Below are 24,309 nucleotides of genomic sequence, written 5' to 3'. Positions count from 1 at the left end.
ACACCTTAAATCCTGAACACTGTTTATTTCTTTTAAAATTCTTAACTTTCCTTTTGCAATCCTGTCTGTTTGGACTGCATGGAATTGCACTACATGATGAAGCACTAGAGAAAAAGACGACTTTGGAAAGTTAGTCACAAGAAAATAACTAATTCCCACCCACAGTACAACATAACCCCATTCAGAACGTTGGCTTGAAAGCCAAGTCCCAAGGAATGCTTACATTTTGCTTCTATGGAAACATAGGAAGACAAACCAAATATTTTGGTTGGGTTTGAATGGAAGTCAGCAGCTCGGACGTGCACTGGATGGTTCTAATTTGTTCTTTTTAGTGTGTCCTGGATTTTTCCCATGAAGGGCAGATCCAGAAGTAAATTTTTATCTGAATTCTGATAGATTGTATTTCTAAAACCCTGAGGTGGTCAGCAATAGGATGGACATAGAACAAGAAACCTTGTTTAAAATCAGTGAAGGAAGTTTACCAGCTCCGTTAAGAAGGAAGGTACTGTTACATATATGCACATATATAACATGCATATTGGGTGCCCCTGAAGAGCCTTTGGATACATTTCTAAGGTGACAGCATGCTTGATCAGCATATGCCAGACCTGAAAATTGTTCCTGGTAGACTTTTCTGATTATATGATTGTCTCTGGTAACTGTCCTTTATGCCTCCCCTAATTAACAGAAAAGAACGAAGAAGAGGAGCAAGAGGCAAAAATGGAGCTCAAGCGGAGGCTCAGCCGGAAGGTGATGTTGTCATGACTGCTAATGAGCATGCGTGTTCTGGGTCACAGTCTATTTTTATTAGATGCAAACCCACTCTGAACTCGTGAGTGGGACGTTCAGGGATGATTGCTCCTAGTACTCCACCGTATGATTCAAGTCATTCAAATCACTTATGTCCTATTTGCATGCTATGTTCGTTTTGAAAAAACTAACGAAGTTTGTACATTGCATTTTCGTGAATATGTGCATTTTAAGTGAAAAAAGTTTAGATACAAAAGGGGACAGAAAAAGAAAGTGCCACACACAAATCTTCCATCTAGGGAGCCAACGTTAACATTTTCTTATATTTTCATGTCTTTAATTGGATTTTCAAGTGCTCACACTTTCCATTAAGCCTTGGAAATACTAAATAAGTATTTTGTGACTATTAACAATTTGTCACTGTCCTGTAGCAGACCTGGGTGAGTAATTTATTAAGTGAATTTGACCACAGTGTTACCAAAATCAACAAGTGGCTTATCGCTGGAACCCAGGCAGTCTTCCCCACTTCTTTACAGAGATACAAACCTGACCCCAGGACCAGGGAACTTTTCCCCCTGTGCTAAAAAGCATAGCCTTTGGAGAACTTAAGCACTATCAGAGTTTACATTCCACTATAAACCCTCCTAAGGGAGCTTTCTCAGCTGTGCCATCCATGCCTGGAGAAGGGCAGGGGGAGGCCATAATTGAATGTGTATCCTTACTCACATGGTTGATCACTGGCTAGAGAGTTCACAGCAAAATTATCCCAAGGCAGGTCTGGGTCCCTTTCAAGTGTCAGAATTTTTCCAGTCTTATTCTTGGTGCTTGTGAAAGGGGAAAGCAAGAGAAGCAAAGGCACGTCGGGGCGGGCTAGGTCACATCGAACGATACACTTGAATAGTGCAGAGGACTCAAGAAGCAGGCCCCAGGAGCAGACGAGTCAGAAAGGCTGCAGAAAGGACTCTTCTCCAGGAAGCCTCCCTCATCTGCCCATCTTCCCAGGAAGACCTTGCTGCAGCTGAGCCTTTCTCTGGGCCACTGCTACAGAGAAAACACTATTTCTCCATGTGCTGCTAGCAGAGATTCATTTGCATTTTCTGGGAGGGCCATAGCTTTTGTCTTAATGTGTCAAATGTCACCACAGTGACCCTAGAGCTGTGTTACTGGTGGGACTTTGTCACTATGGATTGCTGTGTCTGTCAGAGATGATGGGCAAGCCTTAGTCTCAGCACCAGACGTGTTGTAGGGACAGTTACCAAAAGCTGACCTAGCTAGCTAGCACGGATGCTTTTCTAGTCTGGAAATGAGGGCATGCTGCTTTCTAGGTCTCATTATGAATTCCCAAGATGCTGTTGCCTCTCTTTTAATACCTGAAAGTGACCTTAACTTTGAAGTGTTCCAGACAGAAAACTTGCCACCTAGAGGCTGTAAAAACGTGTAACTCATCTCTGTCTTCCCCCTGCCTTCCTGCAGCTCAGCCTGAGACCTACCGTGGCAGAGCTACAAGCCCGAAGGATCCTGCGGTTCAATGAGTATGTAGAAGTGACAGATTCCCCAGACTATGACCGCCGAGCAGACAAGCCCTGGGCCAGGTTGACACCTGCAGACAAGGCAAGAATCTCAGAGTGGCATTTTTTTTCTCCCAAAACCTGCATACTCATCCTCCTCCTATCCATCTGAGCATCTCTCTGTGTCTCTCTGTCTCTGTCTCTCTCTGTCTCTGTCTCTCTCTCTTTCTCTCTGAACACCCGCACACTTCTGTGTCATGTACAGTAATAGCAACACAGTAGAGTTCAACTGGGTCTCAGAAAAAGTTAACCCATAGTTGCCATGCAACTGGTCTCTCTTCAAGAAGTTCATTTGTTCCAGTTCCTCTGTCGTCCGCTGTGGGCTTTCGGTGTTCTTCTTCCTTCCGTGGCTTCTAATTAACACACAGCTGCAGCCGCTGTCCCATGCAGCAAGCCACCCCTAAGTTTAGTGATGAAGAGCAGAGACAAGTTTCTTACATCTTATAGGTTCCGTAGATTGGAATAGAGTGGAGCGTCATTTGGACGAGTCTGCTTTCCATGAGGTTGGCCACGGTCACTCAGTATTATCTCCCTGGTGATCAGGATGCCCTGAAAGATTCAGCATTGTCTCTCCAACATATTTTGTGTCTTGGTTGCTGTGACTCGGATGTGGTACTCTCAGCTGGGCTGCCCACAGAGCTACCTCTTCATTGTGAGTCACCAAACCTCTTCCCTCAGAGCCCAGGAAAAGCTACTTGGCCTTTTCCAGTCAGCTTTGGAAGTCGCTTGGCTGTATGTCCACTGCATTCCATTAGTTCCAGGCAAGTCATAAGGCCAGTTAAGGAAAGAGAAGGGAATGGATAAGTCTGCCTCTTGGTGGGAGAGCAGTAAAGTCAGGTTTTGTGAACTGAAGGTGTTATCTTGGCCATCTTAGAAAAGCACAATTTGCCACATCCATTAGCAGCCACCTGATTATTCAAATGCTAACCTTTAGACAGGCCACGTAAACAGTGACATCCATAGACTGTGGAAAGCACAGGACCATCTAAATGACCAGCCACCCTCATGTGTAAACTCAATTTGCCATTCCCTAGAGCAGCCCTGACTTAGCTTTGCCCTGCTGTAAGAAGCAGAACTCACTCATTCTGCAGCTATAGTGGGCAGAGAGTTTTCTTTTTAAGATCATTTGAACTGAGAGTAAGACAGGCTTCCGTCTCAGGCTTGTTGACTGAGGGGTTTTGGGCCTGGTCAGGATTTCTTCTGCAAGCATGACTTCTGTTCTGGAGTACTCTGAAGAAATAGAATTCTCACATCTCCCTTGATCCTAGCACCCAAGGTCCAGGGTAGAGCAGAGTCCCTCCTGACTTACAAGGGAGGTTCACTCTCTCCCTCAGATCTCACGTAGTCATCATGAGGTGTGCTAAGATCTAAAAGACAACATTTTTAGGGCTGGGTTATTATTGTGTCTGTGCTCTCGAGGGAAAAGTAAGAATTTTAGACAAAAAGAGTGTACTTTTAAAGATAGAAATTAGAAAACTGCAAAAATTGCACATGTTTATGTATAGCATGTTTTATACATGCAAGTGATCTATTTACATGCAGTGTGTTTTGTACATGCAAGTAGTGTGTGTTTGTTGTCAAATAGCTGAATATCCAGAATCACAAATGGGAAAAATCAACAATGACAATTCAGGCATTTTTATGAATTTTCAAAAAAATACTATTTTTTACATAACACAGAGAATTAAGTCATTTCCCACAGTCGTAAAAATCCATTTATACAGGGGCTAGGTAGGTGGTTCCATAGGCAAAGTGCTGCCCAGCAAGCATTAAAAACAACAACCTGGATCCTAGAATTCTGTGTGAGAGAGCTGAGAGTGCGTGTGCATATTTGTAAGCCCAGCACTGAGGGGCAGGAACAGACAGATGCATCCCTGAGATGCTGAGCAGACAGTCTGGCTGAAACAGTGACCCCCAGGCTCATTGAGATATCCTGTCTCAGGAAATGATGTGGAGGCTGACTGAGGACAATCTCCTGATGTCACCTTCAGGCTTCAGTACATGCCCGGTGAGGGCACACACACACACAAGTATGTATACAGAAATGTGGCCCACATGCTAAAATCATGGTATTTACAGATGAAAATAGCATGCTAATTGTCATTACACCAAAAAAAAAAAAGAGATTTTTTTTTTTGTTACTTTTACCTTAAGATACTTCATGACACCTATTGGTCAGATTCTAAATAATGTATTTGCTTCCTTAAGTTAATTGGTATAAAATTCATTAAGTATGATTTAACTGTTAAGAATTAGGTTATGAGGCCGCTAAGATAGCACGGTGGATGAAACCATTGCCAACAAGCCTGACAGCCTGAGTTTGGTCCCCGGGATGCATGTGGTGGAAGGGAGTCCTCGGCCATCCACACGCTAGCCATTGCACATGCTGCATCCTACACAAGCACAGATCCACTCCAAACACAAAAATAAATAGGTGGAGCTTAAAATTAGCTTAATATTTTTAAGTATTGATCTCTATGCCCCATTTTAAAAAACAACTAGTGGGCAGTGGTGGCGCACGCCTTTAATCCCAGCACTCGGGAGGCAGAGGCAAACGGATTTCGGAGTTCGAGGCCAGCATGGTCTACAAAGTGAGTTTCAGGACAGCCAAGGCTACACAGAGAAACCCTGTCTCAAAAACAAAAAACAAAAAACAAGAAAACAACTAGTGAAAATAAAAATTACAGAAAGTTTACATTACTTTTTAAAGAAAAATAAATGCAAATATTATTTAGAACCCATAAGTGGTTTCACTCCATAATTACCCATGTTGGATTGAAATTTAAAATACTGATGAAAATTTCAATGTAAAATTTTCTGGTGAACCAGAATAATAACAGATTATTTACTGATGACACTTTCATCTGCCCATCATTAAAAATCAGCGCTAGGAGCAGCTGGGGCGCAGGGTCTGCTGACACTCGCCAACTGCCCACAACACCCGCCACAGGATCTTAAGACTTCTGGTGAGGGGAGCACAGCTTCTGCTCCAATCCAATTGCGCGGGACCTGAGACTGCATTAGTTAGGGAAGCAGAAACCGGCCTGAGTAGGACCACAGGCCTCATCCGGCTGGATCAGCGCCAGGGTAGCGGGAGCGCAGGGTTGCCTGACACCCGCCAGCTACCCACGACCCCCGCTGCAGGATTTTGGGACTGCTGGTGAGTGGAACACAGCTTCTGCTCCAATCCAATTGCGCGGGACCTGAGACTGCATTAGTTAGGGAAGCAGAAACCGGCCTGAGTAGGGCCACAGGCCTCACCCGGCCGGATCAGCGCCAGGGTAGCGGGAGCGCAGGGTTGCCTGACACCCGCCAGCTACCCACGACCCCCGCCGCAGGATTTTGGGACTGTTGGTGAGTGGAACACAGCTTCTGCTCCAGTCCAATCACGCGGGACCTGAGACTGCTCTGGTTGGGGAGAGAGAAATCCTGCCCACACAGGGCCACAAGCCTCTTCCGGTCAGAAAAGCACCTGAGCAGCTGGGGCGCAGGGTCTGCTGACACTCGCCAACTGCCCACAACACCCGCCACAGGATCTTAAGACTTCTGGTGAGGGGAGCACAGCTTCTGCTCCAATCCAATTGCGCGGGACCTGAGACTGCATTAGTTAGGGAAGCAGAAACCGGCCTGAGTAGGGCCACAGGCCTCACCCGGCCGGATCAGCGCCAGGGTAGCGGGAGCGCAGGGTTGCCTGACACCCGCCAGCTACCCACGACCCCCGCCGCAGGATTTTGGGACTGCTGGTGAGTGGAACACAGCTTCTGCTCCAGTCCAATCACGCGGGACCTGAGACTGCTCTGGTTGGGGAGAGAGAAATCCGGCCCACACAGGGCCACAAGCCTCTTCCGGTCAGAAAAGCACCTGAGCAGCTGGGGCGCAGGGTCTGCTGACACTCGCCAACTGCCCACAACACCCGCCACAGGATCTTAAGACTTCTGGTGAGGGGAGCACAGCTTCTGCTCCAATCCAATTGCGCGGGACCTGAGACTGCATTAGTTAGGGAAGCAGAAACCGGCCTGAGTAGGACCACAGGCCTCATCCGGCTGGATCAGCGCCAGGGTAGCGGGAGCGCAGGGTTGCCTGACACCCGCCAGCTACCCACGACCCCCGCTGCAGGATTTTGGGACTGCTGGTGAGTGGAACACAGCTTCTGCTCCAATCCAATTGCGCGGGACCTGAGACTGCATTAGTTAGGGAAGCAGAAACCGGCCTGAGTAGGGCCACAGGCCTCACCCGGCCGGATCAGCGCCAGGGTAGCGGGAGCGCAGGGTTGCCTGACACCCGCCAGCTACCCACGACCCCCGCCGCAGGATTTTGGGACTGCTGGTGAGTGGAACACAGCTTCTGCTCCAGTCCAATCACGCGGGACCTGAGACTGCTCTGGTTGGGGAGAGAGAAATCCGGCCTACATAGGGCCACAAGCCTCTTCCGGTCAGAAAAGCACCTGAGCAGCTGGGGCGCAGGGTCTGCTGACACTCGCCAACTGCCCACAACACCCGCCACAGGATCTTAAGACTTCTGGTGAGTGGAGCACAGCTTCTGCTCCAATCCAATTGCGCGGGACCTAAGACTGCATTAGTTAGGGAAGCAGAAAAAGGGCCTGAGTAGGACCACAGGCCTCTTCCGGCTGGACCAGCACCGGGGTACCGTCAGCTACCCACGACCCCCGCCACAGGATTTAGAGACTGCTGGTGAGTGGAACACAGCTTCTGCTCCAATCTTTAAATAGTGACAACGATAACAACTAACCCCAGAGATTACCAGATGGCGAAAGGTAAACGTAATAATCTTACTAACAGAAACCAAGACCACTCACCATCATCAGAACCCAGCACCCCCACTTCACCCAGTCCAGGGCACCCCAACACACCGGAAAAGCTAGACACGGATTTAAAAGCATATCTCCTGATGATGATAGAGGACTTCAAGAAGGACGTTAGTAACACACTTAAAGAAATGCAGGAGAACACTGCTAAAAAGGAAGAAGACAATAAAGAGGAAGCACAAAAATCCCTTAAAGAATTGCAGGAGAACACTGCTAAAGAGTTACAAATCCTTAAAGAAAAACATGATAACATAATCAAACAGGTAGAAGTCCTTACAGAAAAACAGGAAAACACATCCAAACAGATGATGGAAATGAACAAAACCATACTAGACCTAAAAAGGGAAGTAGACACAATAAAGAAAACCCAAAATGAGGCAACACTGGAGATAGAAACCCTAGGAAAGAAATCTGGAACCATAGATGCAAGCATCAGCAACAGAATACAAGAGATGGAAGAGAGAATCTCAGGTGCAGAAGATTCCATAGAGAACATCGGCACAACAATCAAGGAAAATGGAAAATGCAAAAAGATCCTAACTCAAAACATCCAAGAAATACAGGACATAATGAGAAGACCAAACCTCCGGATAATAGGAGTGGATGAGAATGAAGATTTTCAACTCAAAGGACCAGCAAACATCTTCAACAAAATTATAGAAGAAAACTTCCCAAATCTAAAGAAAGAGATGCCCATGAACATACAAGAAGCCTACAGAACTCCAAATAGACTGGATCAGAAAAGAAATACCTCCCGACACATAATAATCAGAGCAACAAATGCTCTAAATAAAGATAGAATACTAAAAGCAGTAAGAGAAAAAGGCCAAGTAACATACAAAGGCAAGCCTATCAGAATTACACCAGATTTTTCACCAGAGACTATGAAAGCCAGAAGATCCTGGACAGATGTTATACAGACACTAAAAGAACACAAATTCCAGCCCAGGCTACTATACCCAGCCAAACTCTCAATTAACATAGATGGAGAAACCAAAGTATTCCATGACAAAACCAAATTCACACATTATCTCTCCACGAATCCAGCCCTTCAAAGGATAATAACAGAAAAAAACCAATACAAGGACAGGAACCACGCCCTAGAAACAACAAGAAGGTAATCCCTCAACAAACCTAAAAGAAGACAGCCACAAGAACAAAATGCCAACTTTAACATCAAAAATAACAGGAAACACCAATTTCTTTTCCTTAATATCTCTTAATATCAATGGACTCAACTCCCCGATAAAAAGACATAGACTAACAAACTGGCTACACAAACAAGACCCAACATTTTGCTGCTTACAGGAAACTCATCTCAGAGAAAAGGATAGACACTTCCTCAGAATGAAAGGCTGGAAAACAATTCTCCAAGCAAATGGAATGAAGAAACAAGCTGGAGTAGCCATTCTAATATCAGATAAGATTGACTTCCAACCCAAAGTCATTAAAAAAGACAGGGAGGGACACTTCATACTCATCAAAGGTAAAATCCTCCAAGAGGAACTATCAATCCTGAATATCTATGCTCCAAATACAAAGGCAGCCACATTCATTAAAGAAACTTTAGTAAATCTCAAAGCACACATTGCACCTCATACAATAATAGTGGGAGACTTCAACACACCACTTTCACCAATGGACAGATCATGGAAACAGAAACTAAACAGGGACACAGTGAAACTAAGAGAAATTATGAATCAAATGGATCTGGCAGATATCTACAGAACATTCTATCCTAAAACAAAAGGATATACCTTCTTCTCAGCACCTCATGGTACCTTCTCCAAAATTGACCACATAATTGGTCACAAAACAGGCCTCAACAGATATAAAAATATTGAAATTGTCCCATGCATCCTATCAGATCACCATGGACTAAGGCTGATCTTCAATAACAAAATAAATAATAGAAAGCCAACCTTCACGTGGAAACTGAACAACACTCTTCTCAATGATACCTTGGTCAAGGAAGGAATAAAGAAAGAAATTAAGGACTTTTTAGAGTTCAATGAAAATGAAGCCACAACATACCCAAACTTATGGGACGCAATGAAAGCATTTTTAAGAGGAAAACTCATAGCTCTGAGTGCCTCCAAAAGGAAACTAGAGAGAGCACACATTAGCAGCTTGACAACACACCTAAAAGCACTAGAACAAAAGGAAGCAAATTCACCCAAGAGGAGTAGACGGCAGGAAATAATCAAACTCAGGGGTGAAATCAACCAAGTGGAAACAAGAAAAACTATTCAAAGAATCAACCAATCAAGGAGCTGGTTCTTTGAGAAAATCAACAAGATAGATAAACCCTTAGCCAGACTCACTAGAGGGCACAGGGAAAGCATCCTAATTAACAAAATCAGAAATGAAAAAGGAGACATAACAACAGATCCTGAAGACATCCAAAACACCATCAGATCCTTCTACCAAAGGCTATACTCAACAAAACTGGAGAACCTGGATGAAATGGACAAGTTCCTAGACAGATACCAGGTACCAAAGTTGAATCAAGATCAGGTTAATGATCTAAACAGCCCTATATCCCCCAAAGAAATAGAAGCAGTCATTAATAGTCTCCCAACTAAAAAAAGCCCAGGACCAGATGGGTTTAGTGCAGAGTTCTATCAGACCTTCAAAGAAGATCTAATCCCAGTTCTTCACAAACTATTCCACAAAATAGAAACAGAAGGTACTCTACCCAACTCATTCTATGAAGCCACAATTACTCTGATACCTAAACCACAAAAAGACCCAACAAAGATAGAAAACTTCAGACCAATATCCCTTATGAATATTGATGCAAAAATCCTCAATAAAGTTCTTGCTAACCGAATCCAAGAACACATCAAAACAATCATCCATCCTGACCAAGTAGGTTTCATCCCAGGGATGCAGGGATGGTTCAATATACGGAAATCCATCAACGTAATCCAGTATATAAACAAACTCAAAGATAAAAACCACATGGTCATCTCCTTAGATGCGGAAAAAGCATTTGACAAGATCCAACACCCATTCATGATAAAAGTCTTGGAAAGATCAGGAATTCAAGGCCCATACCTAAACATGATAAAAGCAATCTACAGCAAACCAGTAGCCAACATCAAAGTAAATGGTGAGAAGCTTGAAGCAATCCCTCTAAAATCAGGGACTAGACAAGGCTGTCCACTTTCTCCATACCTATTCAACATTGTACTTGAAGTCCTAGCCAGAGCAATTCGACAACAAAAGGAGATCAAAGGGATACAAATTGGAAAAGATGAAGTCAAAATATCACTTTTTGCAGATGATATGATAGTATATATAAGTGACCCTAAAAATTCCACCAGAGAACTCCTAAGCCTGATAAACAGCTTCGGTGAAGTAGCTGGATATAAAATTAACTCAAACAAATCAATGGCCTTTCTCTACACAAAGAATAAACAGGCTGAGAAAGAAATTAGGGAAACAACACCCTTCTCAATAGTCACAAATAATATAAAATATCTTGGCGTGACTCTAACTAAGGAAGTGAAAGATCTGTATAATAAAAACTTCAAGTCTCTGAAGAAAGAAATTATAGAAGATCTCAGAAGATGGAAAGATCTCCCATGCTCATGGATTGGCAGGATCAACATTGTAAAAATGGCTATCTTGCCAAAAGCAATCTACAGATTCAATGCAATCCCCATCAAAATTCCAAATCAATTCTTCAACGAATTAGAAAGTGCAATCTGCAAATTCATCTGGAATAACAAAAAACCTAGGATAGCAAAAACTCTTCTCAAGGATAAAAGAACCTCTGGTGGAATCACCATGCCGGACCTAAAGCTCTACTACAGAGCAATTGTGATAAAAACTGCATGGTACTGGTATAGTGACAGACAAATAGACCAATGGAATAGAATTGAAGACCCAGAAATGAACCCACACACCTATGGTCACTTGATCTTCGACAAGGGAGCTAAAAACATCCAGTGGAAGAAAGACAGCATTTTCAACAAATGGTGCTGGCACAACTGGTTGTTAACATGTAGAAGAATGCGAATCGATCCATTCCTATCTCCTTGTACTAAGGTCAAGTCTAAGTGGATCAAGGAACTTCACATAAAACCAGAGACACTGAAACTTATAGAGGAGAAAGTGGGGAAAAGCCTTGAAGATATGGGCACAGGGGAAAAATTCCTGAATAGAACAGTAATGGCTTGTGCTGTAAGATCGAGAATTGACAAGTGGGACCTCATGAAACTACAAAGCTTCTGCAAGGCTAAAGACACCATCAATAAGACAAAAAAACCACCAACAGATTGGGAAAGGATCTTCACCTATCCTAAATCAGATAAGGGACTAATATCCAATATATATAAAGAACTCAAGAAGGTGGACTCCAGAAAGTCAAATAACCCCATTAAAAAATGGGGCTCAGAACTGAACAAAGAATTCTCACCTGAGGAATACCGAATGGCAGAGAAGCACCTGAAAAAATGTTCAACATCCTTAATCATCAGGGAAATGCAAATCAAAACAACCCTGAGATTCCACCTCACACCAGTCAGAATGGCTAAGATCAAAAATTCAGGTGACAGCAGATGCTGGCGAGGATGTGGAGAAAGAGGAACACTCCTCCATTGTTGGTGGGATTGCAAGCTTGTACAACCACTCTGGAAATCAGTCTGGCGGTTCCTCAGAAAATTGGACATAGTACTACCGGAGGATCCAGCAATACCTCTCCTGGGCATATATCCAGAAGATGTCCCAACCGGTAAAAAGGACACATGCTCCACTATGTTCATAGCAGCCCTATTTATAATAGCTAGAAGCTGGAAAGAACCCAGATGTCCCTCAACAGAGGAATGGATACAGAAATTATGGTACATTTACACAATGGAGTACTACTCAGCTATTAAAAAGAATGAATTTATGAAATTCCTAGCCAAATGGATGGACCTGGAGGGCATCATCTTGAGTGAAGTAACACAATCACAAAAGAACTCACACAATATGTATTCATTGATAAGTGGATATTAGCCCAAAACTTAGGATACCCAAGATATAAGATACAATTTGATAAACGCATGAAACTCAAGAAGAATGAAGACCAAAGTGTGGACACTGTGCACCTTCTTAGAATTGGGAACAAAACACCCAGGGAAGGAGCTACAGAGACAAAGTTCGTAGCTGTGATGAAAGGATGGACCATTTAGAGACTGCTGTATCCAGGGATCCGTCCCATAATCAGCTTCTAAACGCTGACACCATTGCATACACTAGCAAGATCTTGCTGAAAGGACCCAAATATAGCTGTCTCTTGTGAGACGATGCCGGGGCCTAGCAAACACAGGAGTGGATGTTCACAGTCAGCTATTGGATGTATCACAGGGCTCCCAATGGAGAAGCTAGAGAAAGTACCCAAGGAGCTAAAGGGATCTGCAACCCTATTGTTGGAACAACATGATGTACTAACCGGAACCCTGGAGCTCTTGTCTCTAGCTGCATATGTATCGAAAGATGGCCTAGTCGGCCATCAATGGAAAGAGAGGCCCATTGGACTTGCAAACTTTATATGCCCCAATATAGGGGAATGCCAGGGCCAAAAGAATGGGAATGGGTGGGTAGGGAAGTGGGGGGCGCTATGGGGGACTTTTGGGATAGTATTGGAAATGTAATTGAGGAAATTATGTAATAAAAATATTAAAAAAAAAAAAAAAAAAAAAAAAAAAAAAAAAAAAAAAAAAAAAAAAAAATCAGCGCTATTGTAGGTACAAGGGACACGAAGATGAATAGTGCCTTTCCCGTACTGCACCGACTAGCTAGGTCCTCGGGAAGACTGTGATTGTCCCTCTGTAGGATGTTATTAGCTGGCTCGCAGAGTGTACACTTCACTCTCCATAACACCAAGCTTAACGAGTCAGCAAGCGAGCCACTCATTGTGTGATAGCTACATTTAGCAAAGAAATAAACAAAAGATGTCAAGTGGAAACTCTTAACGAACTCTTCACTTACAACCTCCACTGTAACGTTTCAGGAGGCTGCAAGAACTCTATTTTCAACAAATTGCCTGGTGCTTCTGGCCAAGGAGTGCCCCAAACTGACCAGAGCTGATTTGACGAGGGAGAGCATGTGGCTACTCTCTACTAGACACACTTAAACTTGGGTTTAGTCGGTTGTATGTCCTGCGTTTAATTTCCATGATCCCAAACGCCACTGTGCATGTGGTCTCAGTGCAGCTCCCTGCAATTTGGGGTTGTTGCCTTGGTCCTCTTAGAGGTTAGTTTCAGCTGAATGGTCCCCCATAGGTAGCCCAGCCTAGCACCAATGGCTGCAGTCCCACCCCCTCAGTCCATCTTCTCTATCTTTCAACAAAACCAGCCCCAGTTACACTTAGAGAATTATTAGGCCTAAGATCTATTCTTATCTTTTATAAAAAGCAGTAGTTATGTTTATACCCTGTGCATCTTGTTAATACAAAAGGTTTTAATTTTCTCCTTTTGAACCCCTGAGAAAGTAGTAAGTGACAGAATTAAAGTGGGTCCTTACCGAGTAAAATTTGGACGTGAGCACTTGGTTCCATAATCGGACAAATAAGTGTCTCCTGCTGTGTTACACTTGTTGCTATGTGGTTACATGTTACTACTGATCTATGACTTCTAAATACAAACCAGCACACACATGGAAATGAAGCCCTTTATTGGGTGGATGTATGACGTGAAGGATTATGGGTGGTTTCAACTTAATGACTCCATGCACGTTTGGTATCCAGTAGAGCACAAGAGCTGGGCCTCTGTTTCAGCTCAGAATATCATTTAGGTTATGAACTGTCATGACAAAGCAGCCCAAAGTTACTGGCTTACATCAGTGATATCGAATGCTTACAAGTTTGTAGGGAGGAATTCTTGAACACATCAAGACTTTGTGGGATTCTGTCAGGCCCACGTGCATTTGGAGAGATGCTGTGGGGACTCAAGAACCCACTTGCCGGAGTCGTTTCTTCATGAATGTATCTGTACCCTCGTGCTCACTGACGTCTGTCTACACGGTGTCTGCATGGGCGTCTGCGTGGCACTCCAGTGGAAGTTCCGAGGACTTCCATCCTCTGGAGTCTTCCTTTGTGTTGGGGATTCTCACCCCGGTATCTTGCTCTGCCACGCTGTCAAATGTGTTTCACATGGCAACCGGCTTCCAAGAAGCAAATGTTGCCGGGCCAGGAACAAGCTCATGCTAGACTAGTCCAGTGACAGAAACCCGGTGAGTCTGCTGTTTTTACCTGTTCAGAGTAGTGGCAGGGTTTACCCAGAATAAACAGGGTACTGCATCTTAGGAAGGTCTTGAGAAGGGGCAGTGCAGAAGAGAAATGGGCTGTGTCTGTGAGTGTGTAACTGGCTCTCGGAAGGTAGCAGTGTGGGCATGATATGGGCACTTGAAGGTTATCAATTGTATTGTGTGCAGCGGGGCACAGGTTGTAGTTGTCCTGACTTACAAACTCCATATCCCAACTATTTCTCTCTGGATATTTTCATTGGGTTTTACCATACTCTTCTAAGTGGTAGCTCCCTATCACCAGTAAGTCCTTGGTCTTGTTTAAATCCAGCTTTCCTTCAGCAGTACCCGCTTCCATTCCAGCAAATTTTTCTATAGTAACAATCAAAGAACTGTCAGTCACCAGCCTAAACTATGAACTGTTTTAAATCTAAATGGTATTTCATGGGTGACTCTACAGTATTCCGCACATTTTAAAAATACTCTTTGAACTATTATTCTTAATTGCATCATGAATTTTCATTACTATTTTCTAGGTGGGTATGTTAGCTGGTTTCCTGTCACGGTAAAAAAGAAAAAGTAAAAAAGGTGATTAAAGCAATTAACTTGTAAGTTGAGAAGGTTTGATTCACAGTCTGGGTACCCAAGAGCTAGGGTCTCTAGTGGGGATGCCATACATCATGAGTCAAAAGAGCAAAGAGAAGCTAGAGCATAGTCCAATAATGTCTTCAGAGGCGTGCCCCCAGTCACCTACAGATATGGCCCTCATAAGACCCGACCTGTTAAATGTTCACGGCACTTCGAATAACCCTTCCCTGATCAATGGAGCACACGGATGAGAGGTGACACTCATCTAAACGATAGCAGCAGGAAAGCTGCGGCTTGAGCAGAGAGCTATTCCATGTCACAGTCCTATGGGGCATTAAGACCAGCATCCATGCCTTGTGAGTCCAACTGCAGCCCTTCAAGACCAGCATCCATGCCTTGTGAGTCCAACTGCAGCCCTTCACGTGGCCTCCGCTAAAAGCTTTTGTGTAAAGAGGAAACTTTTAAATGAGCACGGAGTTGGAATTCTTTGCCCTATGTATACTTCTTTTCACTTCTTTTCAAGGACAAACTTTTTCTAAAACTTCATTTGAGCAACTGCCTGGCTCCTGGCTCCTGTGCCAGTTATTTCTATGGCCAAAACCAAGTGTCCACATTGTTATGACTGCTGCATTACCGTGTCACAGGGGACTCTGGCCCACAAATAGGTCTCTGCTTGCTTTGGCACTTCCAAAAGCTAGTAATAAGAATTAGAACTACTGTTCACTGTCCCAGGATCCTCCAAAGACACTTCCAGACCTACAGAATGTATCTGGGGAAAGGAGACATCTGTGACAACAGGGCTTCATTATCACACTAAAATATACTTGGAAGGGGAGTCTGTAAACTATGAACTGGTGGTTAATGATGGGAGAGGGCCACGAAGGGGTCTTGGGGCTTTCTTCTATCTTTTCCCTTTTCCAAAGTTCATTGACTTTCAGTCACAAAGTAGATTCCCCTATCTCTCTGGGAAAGGACTTCCTGTGGCTTACACTGGCATTCTGTGTTTGACCAGAGTCAGTCCCTTTAGCAGAGTTGTCATAAGAACGTTTCATATCTACTTTTCCTTTTATATGACAGAAGACATTCTTTGCATAAAAAATATTTACACTAATCTGGGTTTTGTCTGAGTGGTGCAATCTGCATAGAGTTTATAAAGATGGGGACTTTTTTTTTTAGTATGTTTTATGTGAGTGAAATACACTTTGTAGAAAAATAGGAAATAAAAATAAGACAGAAATTAAAACTAAACCCATGCATAATCCTGCCACTGTCTGTTAACAGACAGCCAAAGTTAGCATTCAGAGGGGCGTCTCCACTTTCCAGTCTGCATGCATAAGCATCTTGTTGTACATGGCATGGATTATATGTTCTTTAAATAAGGCCTCCATTTGATTTTTCTCTGAGTGGCTTTAAATGCTATGCTGAATTTTCAGCCCTGTTTGTCTAAACTTTCAACATGAAAAAATAAATAGCAACAGCCTTTTTGGCATCCCTGTGGTAGCAAATCAAAGCTGTGTTGCTGTGGGCAGGCAGGCGGGCTTCAATGTAAAACTTTTCTGGGAACAGAATATGGATTCTCTGGAAACCCCACATGCCTCACGTCTGCTGTGGTCATCAGAGGGTGGAAGGACATTCTGTATGACACACAGACGAGACACGACAATGAGTCTATTGAGCACCCTGCTGCCACCCTCCCCACTCAGGTCACTCTTGGGGAGGCCGGCTGAGCTCTAGTTCAGCCTTCACCTGAGTAGCCCTCCTCGGAAATACACAACCAGGGGTGTTTCCGATATGCAGACTTAAGAGAGTTTCCAGAATTTGGGATATTTTTGAAGGCATAACGAGATGAGATAGCTGAGGGATGCTGCCCTGGTCAACACACAGAGTTCCTCTCTGGGGCCAGGAGTCTGACTCAGTGTGAGAGTGCTTTCCTGGTATGCATGAGGCCCCAGGCTTGGTCCCCACCACGGCATAAAGAATTCATTTGCGTTCATACACACTGCACACACGCATCTTGAAGGTCATTATACGAGTTTTTACCATACCTTTACTTTGTGACTGTCACATGAGGTTGGGTGTGGAACTTTTCCCTTTGTGAGTTACACTGAGGCTCAGAAAGCCTCAGATTTTGAAGATTTTTCTAATATCAGTTTTTACACCAAGGGTGATCAGGCTGTAACTCGTTTCATTTATTAAATCTTAATCTGGGATAAATTAGTGATCTTTTTCTCTCCCCTACAATATTACATCATAGAAGAATATCTGCCTTGTGGATGCTCTATAGGTTGGGAAAATACGTTACCTAAATTCTGCTCCGTTTTCTCCTGTTTAGGCAGCAATAAGGAAAGAACTAAATGAATTTAAAAGCACAGAAATGGAAGTTCATGAAGAGAGTCGACAGTTTACAAGGTAGGTAGATAAGATTTAGTTTTGCATATTGAGAATACTCAACCTGGTAAATTTCATGGCAGCTATATTGCATCACGATTTAATTTTTTGATGTGGTTTAGCAGGAAATCCTCAAATGAATGCTTCTGCTTCCCTCAAATCTGTCCCTTTTTGCTTTTACTAGTAATATAGAGTCCTGGTTGCAGATTTAAAGATATAGCTGAATCAGACTATAACTGTCTAGACTTTCCTGAGAACGTTTATGGCTTAGTTGTCCTTTAAGAATAGCTAAACTAATCCCATGCATAATATTTTTTGGGTGGGGGGTTGGGTCCTGGAGAGAAAGCTCAGTAGTTAGGAGCACTGGCTGCTCTTCCTAGAGGACCCAGGTTCAATTCCCAGCACCCACGTGGTGGCTCACAAGTGTCTGTAACTCCAGTTCCAGATGATCCAACATCCTCACACAGACACACATACACAGACATACACAGACACATATACACAGACAGACACACAGACATACACAGACATACAGTGCACATAAAATAAAAAATAAATTATTTTTTAAATTCTAAAATTAGGTCTTTTATTATTATTATTTCTTTTCAATGGAGTCTGAATCATTCTGAGGGGCTATATTACAGTCCTCCTTTTTGTTTCTTTTTGGGAAGCAAGCTCTGTGCCCTGAGCAAAAAACTGGTGGTAGGCAGTGTGAGAACATGTGTTACTTCAGGATCACAGGGCAGTATTTGGGACAGAAAGTGAATTTTCAGAAGCTAGAACTTAGAAGAGTCAAGTTTTGATCTGCTCCCCAAATCACTACTGTGAAGTCAGACAAATCGCTGAGATAATGAATCTTTCTCTCATTCACAAATTCAGAGACTCCAGGGCATGTTTCATTGGTGCCACTGCCTTGGGGGCCTATGACCAAGCTACACATCATGGTGGGAACATGTTAGAACACCACTCACTCCCACTGTGGCCCAGGAATGAGACTAAGGAAGAAGAGATGTCCTGTCTGTTCTGACCTAATTCACTTGCACACAGATATGCACAGATTCATAGAAACACATATGCGTTGAGTACACAGTCACATAATTGAATTTGTAGAAAATTTCAGGACAAAATAATGCAAGAAGACAAGATTCTCTGTCTTGCAGAACACATAGAGTGATCCAATGCCCTGATCTAGAACCAACCTCAGTAGAGCAACCAAATACTGCTCTCCTAGCCCTTCCGTGGTGCCCAGTGGTCAAGGTGCTGTTCTACACAGGAGACCTTGTCACAAGGCAAAGGAAATGCAGGTGACGCTTCATTTTTTCCATAGTCGGCAGCTTCTGTTAAGTGTGTGGAGCCCCCCCCCCTTCCAGTCATGTTCCATAGCCGTTCGTCACACAGGAAGGTCTGGTATGTCAGACACACCCTTCATCTTTGGAAGCTCCTTCATGTATGCCTCTGGTGACCTTGTTTGCATTTGCAAACACACATCCTAAATTTTCTCTCTCTGAGGGCTTCCCAGTAGTGGTAATCTGCTCTTACATCTGTAACATGCCAGATGTGTAACCCCTGCTACGTACAGCTGAGAGCAGGAAAACTTCCTGTTAACATGTAACACCTGAAGCTATACTTCTTTGGGGAAATTGATCAGAAAAGGGAGACAGGATATTTATGGTGACACAAAACTGGCTGGGGGCCTCCAAGCCATTGGGGAAATGGCGTATGCTTGTGTGGCTGAGTATTGACTCCTGAGCTGTATGTAATGTCTTCACTCAGCAACCTCATGTCAGTTTTCCCTCTGCATAGCCTTCCTGTAAGTCATAAGCTCTGATAACCTTATCTCCATTTGATACCATGAGGCAAGAATGAATTACAGCAGAAAAGAAGCAAAAAAGTCATGTTTTTTTACAAAAGTTGTAATTCTCGGAGAGTATTTAGACTACAAGGCCTACTTTCTGTTGTGTTCTCTAAGCAATTTCACTAACACCTGCCAGGGGGAGATGCAAGAGTCATTTCTTTATGTCTTTTTTATATACATACAAAATGATGTGTTTTCATTAAGCACTTAAACATGTAAAAGCTATAGCAATAAAAAGTCACCCCCCTCGCTTACTCCTTTTCCACCCTCGGTTTTATTCTCATAGGTAAGGAGTAGTTAAAGGTGGGGTATGTACTTCTAGGCTTCCTGTACATTTACAAACTCATCCATATAATGTACATGTGTGTATAGACTGCTTGTATCCACTCTCTCGCTCATATACCCTGTGTGGAAAGTCAGTCCTTCCTATTGGTGTATACCCACTCATCCCCATGGCGACCCATAGGTAGGTTACTACTGTACACTACTGAACAGGTACCATTGGGTGTTTATGATACTTTGGTTTTTCAATGTCAACACGAAGACCTTGACTTCATGATTATGTCTGTCTACACACACCAGTATTTCTGTGCTCACCCCATTAACTGGACTTCCTAGGTCTCTGGATTCATGTGTTTTATAACCTTTTAAAGATTCTTTTATAACCTTTTAAAGATTCTGTCATCTTTCCAAGAGGACTCTTGGTTTACTGATCCACAGTTGATGAGTATACGAATCCGCAACCGCCCTCATCATCATGGGGTCTGCAAGTGACTGCAAGATTTGTATTCTAGAGGATTAATAGTTGCCCACTGGTTTTCATAAGACTGGGCATCTCCTCTTAGCTTTATTGACACCCCTACCCCTTTTTTAAATTGTTTTGACTTTTGTATTCAAACCTTTGTAAATTTTCTTTTGGATTGCCTGTAGATTGGTAAAATCTGAGTCCTTGGTATTTTTTTCCAACCTGTTGTTAGCCTTTCAACTTTTTCACTACCTTTTGAGTAAATATTTGCACCTGAAATATTTCTGTGCTGTTACTTTTAATTTTGTTGTTTTTTTTTTCCTGTGCTCTATGGAAAGCAGCCAAGACTAAAACTATTGTTTCTAATTTTTTTCACACTTAAAACTTTAATCAATCGGCCACCTGCTTCTGTGTATGCTTCAGGAGCAGACATGAACCTCACTTTTCTAAGTCAGTAGTCCATCGCCTCTGTGACTTCTAGATGTGCAGCTCACTCCTAGTATATCCATGGGTCTGTCTGGGTTCCATAGTATGTGCTAAGGAGCTCTGACTGTTCCTGCCTGTGCCAATGGCACTCTGAAATTAGTCTTACACTGTTTTCTAGTTGATGGGATTTTTTTTAAAACCTCCAAAATCCTATTGGCCATTTACTCCTCTGAAGAAATGAAGACTGAACATGTGTTTAATTAAATAATTTGTTGATCATTTCATCGTTTAAGTAAATGCACCTTGAGTAAGTTTTGAGGTGGTAAAAGCTCACATTGAGGATAAAATTAAAAAGGTTTTTTAAAAATATATTGATTAACACTCTTTAAAGTGTCATTTCTGATAAGGAAAACTTAAATGTTCATAACACCAAAATAAACATGCCTTTCTCAAGTAGCTTTAAGACTTGGCAGCAAAGCAACTGTATATTGCTATTTTCTTATTAATGTATATGACATCTTTAGAGTTGTATCCCAGCAACAAAGTCATTTTGGCTTTTGAGATATAAAAAAATCATGCTGTGATCTTCACATTGGTGTCAGTATTTCTTTTAAAAGGAAAGGGTTTTTATAAACACTACTGTTTCTAGTCAAAATAATTTTAAAATATAGTCATGTATTTCCCTTAGAAAAGTAAGTGTGCATGGAAAAGACTTAAGCAGTCTCTCGGAGGCAGAAACTCTGTCAATCATTACCTATCCCTGTGCAGCCTAGACACATGGCAGTAATTCTTTCTCGTAGTCAGTACCAGACTTCATCTCTCACATCAAATGAGCCTTCCTATCAGACCCTCACCCTCCCAGGGCTGTGTAGGTTGGAGGCAGGTCATATCAAGACACCTGTGTTCCCTGTACAGCGCCTGCTTAGCCCAAGACTCAGTCACACAGCGATCCAGCCATCTCTCAGGTGGCCCTTTGTAACCTCCTGTGTCTCAGGATATTTTGCAAAGACACCCAGGAGGCTAATGACACCAATTACACTTATCTCCGGGGAGGAGAGCTGGTAGCTGGGGCAGGCAGAGGAGAGAGATTTTTTTTTTTTTTTTTTTTGCCACTGACCCTTTCAAGCCTTTTGCATTTTTGAACTAGGAGAGTGTATTGCCTAGTCAATAACAGGTATTTAAAGAAACACTGAGGAGAGACCCTTGGTCTTGGGAAAATTATAAGCCCCAGTACAGGGGAATGCCAGGGCCAGGAAGCGGGAGTGGGTGGGTTAGGGAGCAGGGCTGGGGCCGGGGGAGGGTGTATAGGGACTTTCAGGATAGCATTTGAAATGTAAATGAAGAAAATATCTATTAAAAATTGTTTTTTAAAAATAATACAAAACACTGAAGAGATCCAACTCCTCAAACTGTGTTTTGTTTTTGTTTTTGTTTTTGGTGTTTCGAGACAGGGTTTCTCTGTGTAGCCCTGGCTGTCCTGGAACTGACTTTGTAGACCAGGTTGGCCTCGAACTCAGAGATCCGCCTGCCTCTGCCTCCCAAGTGCTGGGATTAAAGGCATGTGCCACCATGCCCGGTTTAGACTGTGTTTCAATCAATGAGGATTCTAGCCTGGTGAGTTATTTTGAATTCCGTGCTAGCATCAATATCACAAATACTTTTAGCACAGCAGGAAGACACGGTTTTGACCCCCACCGCCATCCCCGAGTTTCTTCTGTTGTGTGTGTTTTGATGAATTGTGTTGATCTGTGATACCCCTGGTTACTCCCAGTATTTTCCAGAGAGCCTTTGGGAATGGAAACACATGCTAGGGCCTTGCACCAAGGGTGGGGACAAGAATTTACCCTCAGGCCTGAGAAGGGACTAAGCTGTCACTTGCATTGCTTAGTGTTCTCACTGCTTCTCTGGCTCTCCTCAGCCCTCTGCTTAAAACCAAAACCTTGAACCTACTTAAACAATGGCCTGAGTGTTGATTATGTAGAATCATTACGTTCTCAAAAGATACCACCATGATGACCAGAATCCACTTCCCTTTCTGAGACAAACGGAATTTCTATAATAGGAAACAATTATGTAAAAAGTTATATTTTACTCAGAAATAAATTTTAAAGGGTAACAGTAGAAAGGTTTGGGTAACTGGAATATTCTGGATAGCGTTTGTTTTCTAATGGTTTTACCATGTTAACATGTACCAGAATGTCACTTTTTACACACGGAAAGATAGCTTCACACAAAATAACATTGTAGAGTCCAGAGTATCTTCCGATGTGAATAATCTTATTTGTTTATGAAATGGTTGCTTATTAAGGGAGGGTATCATCATGTACTCGTGGATCACTGAATTGCAGCTTTTAAAGTCAAAGCGGGTCTCAAGAGATTGTACTGTGCCCAGCAGACAAAGGGGAGACTGCCTGAATGCATATGATCAGTCCACTGCCTGATTTAAAAAATCAGGTGCAGAGAAAAAGGCTGGAAGCTCTAAAATCAAAAGCTCTTAATAGTTTATTATAGTTGTGGGGTATGTTTTTCTTTTCTCAGCTTCTAAAACACTTTTCATGTAAGATTACTGCATATGATCATCCATGTTTTGTTTGTTTAAACCGTGACTTCATTCTGCGTGTTTGAGGTTATTGACATTTCTTGGGTTTACATAGAAAAGAAACATCTCTTCTAGCCGCTCTGCTCCTTCGCAATGCGTGTTTCTTTGGTTTACCAGATCTTAGGGATTGGCTATAGCCACATTGCTATACCAGATCTTAGGGATTGGCTGCAGCCACATTGCTAGCCAGCCACATGCTTCCCTGAGCCAGGTCCAAAGACCTGGTGCCATCTCACAGTGCAACCCAGTGGAATTCACTTTCTACCCAGATTCTTGGTCAAATGGTGGATGGAATATACGATGGAAGGAAAAATATCTTAAAGAGTTTCCTCGCTGGTTTGGAGAAACTAAAATCAGGGTTCTTTCCAGAAAATACTGGACTTTAGATGACCCTGTCTCCCCCCCAGGACTGATGCAGTTTTTCAAGTACCTGCATCTCAAGCAGTTTTACAGATGGAAAGATAAGTTTTCATGTGTTGCTTGTCCACACACCTGTCCTGTGAATCCAGAACCAAAGGATATCAGAAGATAGGGAAATATTTGGTGAAACAAATGCCATGCAAAAATGGGGATGGGCTAAACAGTCGCTAACAAATGAGTTTCTGTCCATTCCCAGAGAAGCTGAAGCTGTGGGAGAGAGGCTGGTGGTTCACTAAATGAGGACCAGAAAGGGACAGGGCGTTTGACTTGTGCCCCAAGCAACCCTGAGGCCCTGTTCCCTGTATGCAGCCAATACAAATCTAGGGATGTGGAGCAGCGACCCCAGCTGCTGCTCTGCTGGGAACAGCGTAAGAATGCCCACCCACATCTGCTCTCCTTATTGTCGAAAAGTAGACACATTCAAGACAGCTAGTCATGGAGGTCAGGGCTCCTTTACGGTCAACACCGGGCAAGGGGTGAGTCTGCCCATCATTGTTCTGGCTCTGGTTTGTCCTCAGAGGTGGTCTAATAAATTAGGAGAGAAGTGTGTGGAATCTTTCTGGCAGGCAAGTTTCTGGAAGGAATGAGAGTTCGGCCTTGCCCTTACCCAGTATGCGATTCCTAGGGCAATTATAATTTTTTGTGGTTTATTGTTTCAGTAGTCTGATAGTACGGATGTCTCTCTTTAAAATATCTCCTCTCCTGCCAGGATAGTCACAAGAAGATAACAGAGACCTCCCCCTTTGAATGAAAGCTCAGCTGAGGACATGTTTTGGTCTATAATATAGGTAAAATTATAGACTCCAGAGCCAACCCTTCACTTCCCACTTCTCTGCCTTGGACAAATGACTTAGCTTCCCAGTGTCTCAGTCTCTGCAGCTGCACAAAGTGAATCTGGGAATTCTTTCT

The 24,309-nt window shown here is 43.1% G+C and overlaps 1 protein-coding gene across 6 annotated transcripts in view; it reads left to right on the top strand.

Annotated features, from left to right (window-relative positions):
- Positions 1 to 24,309, top strand: part of Phactr2 (phosphatase and actin regulator 2) — a 283,559-nt gene that overhangs the window by 249,478 nt on the left and 9,772 nt on the right. For all 6 annotated transcript variants that reach the window (XM_029482383.2, XM_085842653.1, XM_029482382.2 and 3 more), the window contains 3 exons: positions 689 to 750; positions 2,224 to 2,361; positions 17,300 to 17,376. In XM_029482383.2, coding sequence (XP_029338243.1) covers positions 689 to 750; positions 2,224 to 2,361; positions 17,300 to 17,376 — 277 coding nt within the window. The remainder of the gene's footprint in view (positions 1 to 688; positions 751 to 2,223; positions 2,362 to 17,299; positions 17,377 to 24,309) is intronic.

This window comes from Mus caroli, unplaced genomic scaffold, assembly GCF_978045245.1.
Source record: "Mus caroli unplaced genomic scaffold, Mus_caroli_1 scaffold_9, whole genome shotgun sequence".
Taxonomy (NCBI): domain Eukaryota; kingdom Metazoa; phylum Chordata; class Mammalia; order Rodentia; family Muridae; genus Mus; species Mus caroli.
This window is presented reverse-complemented; position numbering and strand designations above follow the sequence as displayed.